At 40.2% G+C, this 1,146-nt stretch overlaps 1 protein-coding gene across 1 annotated transcript in view; it reads right to left on the bottom strand.

The window, feature by feature from the left end:
* Nucleotides 1–306: 306 nt before the first annotated feature.
* The window catches only part of tp53i3 (tumor protein p53 inducible protein 3), a 4,405-nt gene continuing 3,565 nt past the window's right edge, over nt 307–1,146 (bottom strand). Inside the window, exons 5-6 of the mRNA XM_015399158.1 lie at nt 871–1,082; nt 307–667 (exon numbers count right to left, since the gene is read on the bottom strand). Of these exons, the coding sequence (XP_015254644.1) occupies nt 467–667; nt 871–1,082 (413 nt within the window). The 3' untranslated portion in view covers nt 307–466. The remainder of the gene's footprint in view (nt 668–870; nt 1,083–1,146) is intronic.

Here is a 1,146-nt window from a genome sequence, read left to right on the forward strand (position 1 = left end):
ACAGATTATTGTGACTTCATAGACATTCATTCACTAGAATGAATCTGCTGCACAGATTCCTCCATCTGCTCCTTTTAAATTAAATGTCTTTCCTTAAGGTTGTTAATGCCAAAGACCCAGCTTTCCACAATAGCGTTGCAGCTTTTATCTTCAAATTAAGCTAAAATTATACATGCCACAGTTTGTATTTAGTGTTTCCTGTTTGGAATTTATTAATTTTTCTTTTTCCATTTCATAAATCAAGCATTTTTAACTGTTTTTTTTTACAAGCAATAAGAAATATTATTTTTTCTTTTGCTGTAACAATACATATTGGGTAATCATCCTTAACAGAAAAAACACTGCTCATCAAAAAAAAAAAAATCACATTCAGACCATTTTATTACTGAGTCAATATGAAAAACAAGAAAACATTTTCTGAGTTAAGGGAAATCAACATTTTCAAGGTGCATCACATCAGTAGGTATTAATGGTGGAGTTTTTCCTCACTCAGAGTCACATTGATAATAATCTTGCCCATGTTTCTGTTTGCTTCCATGTGTCTATGAGCCTCTGCAACGTCCTCCATTTTAAATCTGCTGTCGATCACTGGCCTCAGGGTGGCAGCCTGCCCTGAGAAATATGGCAACACCCTTTCCTCAAAAGCCTGAATCAGCTCTGCTTTATACTGAGAAGAAAACGAAGGCATGGAGAAGCAATCAGGCCCAATAAAAGACTATTACACAAGAGCCCTGTCAAGCATAAAACTGGAATTGGCAAATTTTGGAAAATCAGGAGGAACAATACAGTCACGTTTGCACAATAAGTTTCATTACAACACACAGACCAGAAGCAACAGCTGATGAGAGGTTTTTCAAAGTGAATTCTCACCTGAAGGCTGCGAGAGCGCAGGAGGCTGCAAAGGAGGTGGCCTCGCTTGGACAGCAGCTTTCCCAGCAGGTCTCCCTCCACCGTCCTGCCTCCCATGGTGCCGTACAGCACCCATCTGCCATCCACGGCCAGGGAACTCACATTTTTCTCCCAGTTACTCCCACCAACGCAGTCCAGGATCACATTTGCTCCTTTTCCTGCCAGATCACACACTGTTTACACATACAGACACATGTATGCGTTGTACAAGTGGCCAAAGTAACACATGCAAACTAA

Source organism: Cyprinodon variegatus, unplaced genomic scaffold (assembly GCF_000732505.1).
Source record: "Cyprinodon variegatus isolate N-32 unplaced genomic scaffold, C_variegatus-1.0 Scaffold992, whole genome shotgun sequence".
Taxonomy (NCBI): Eukaryota; Metazoa; Chordata; class Actinopteri; order Cyprinodontiformes; family Cyprinodontidae; genus Cyprinodon; species Cyprinodon variegatus.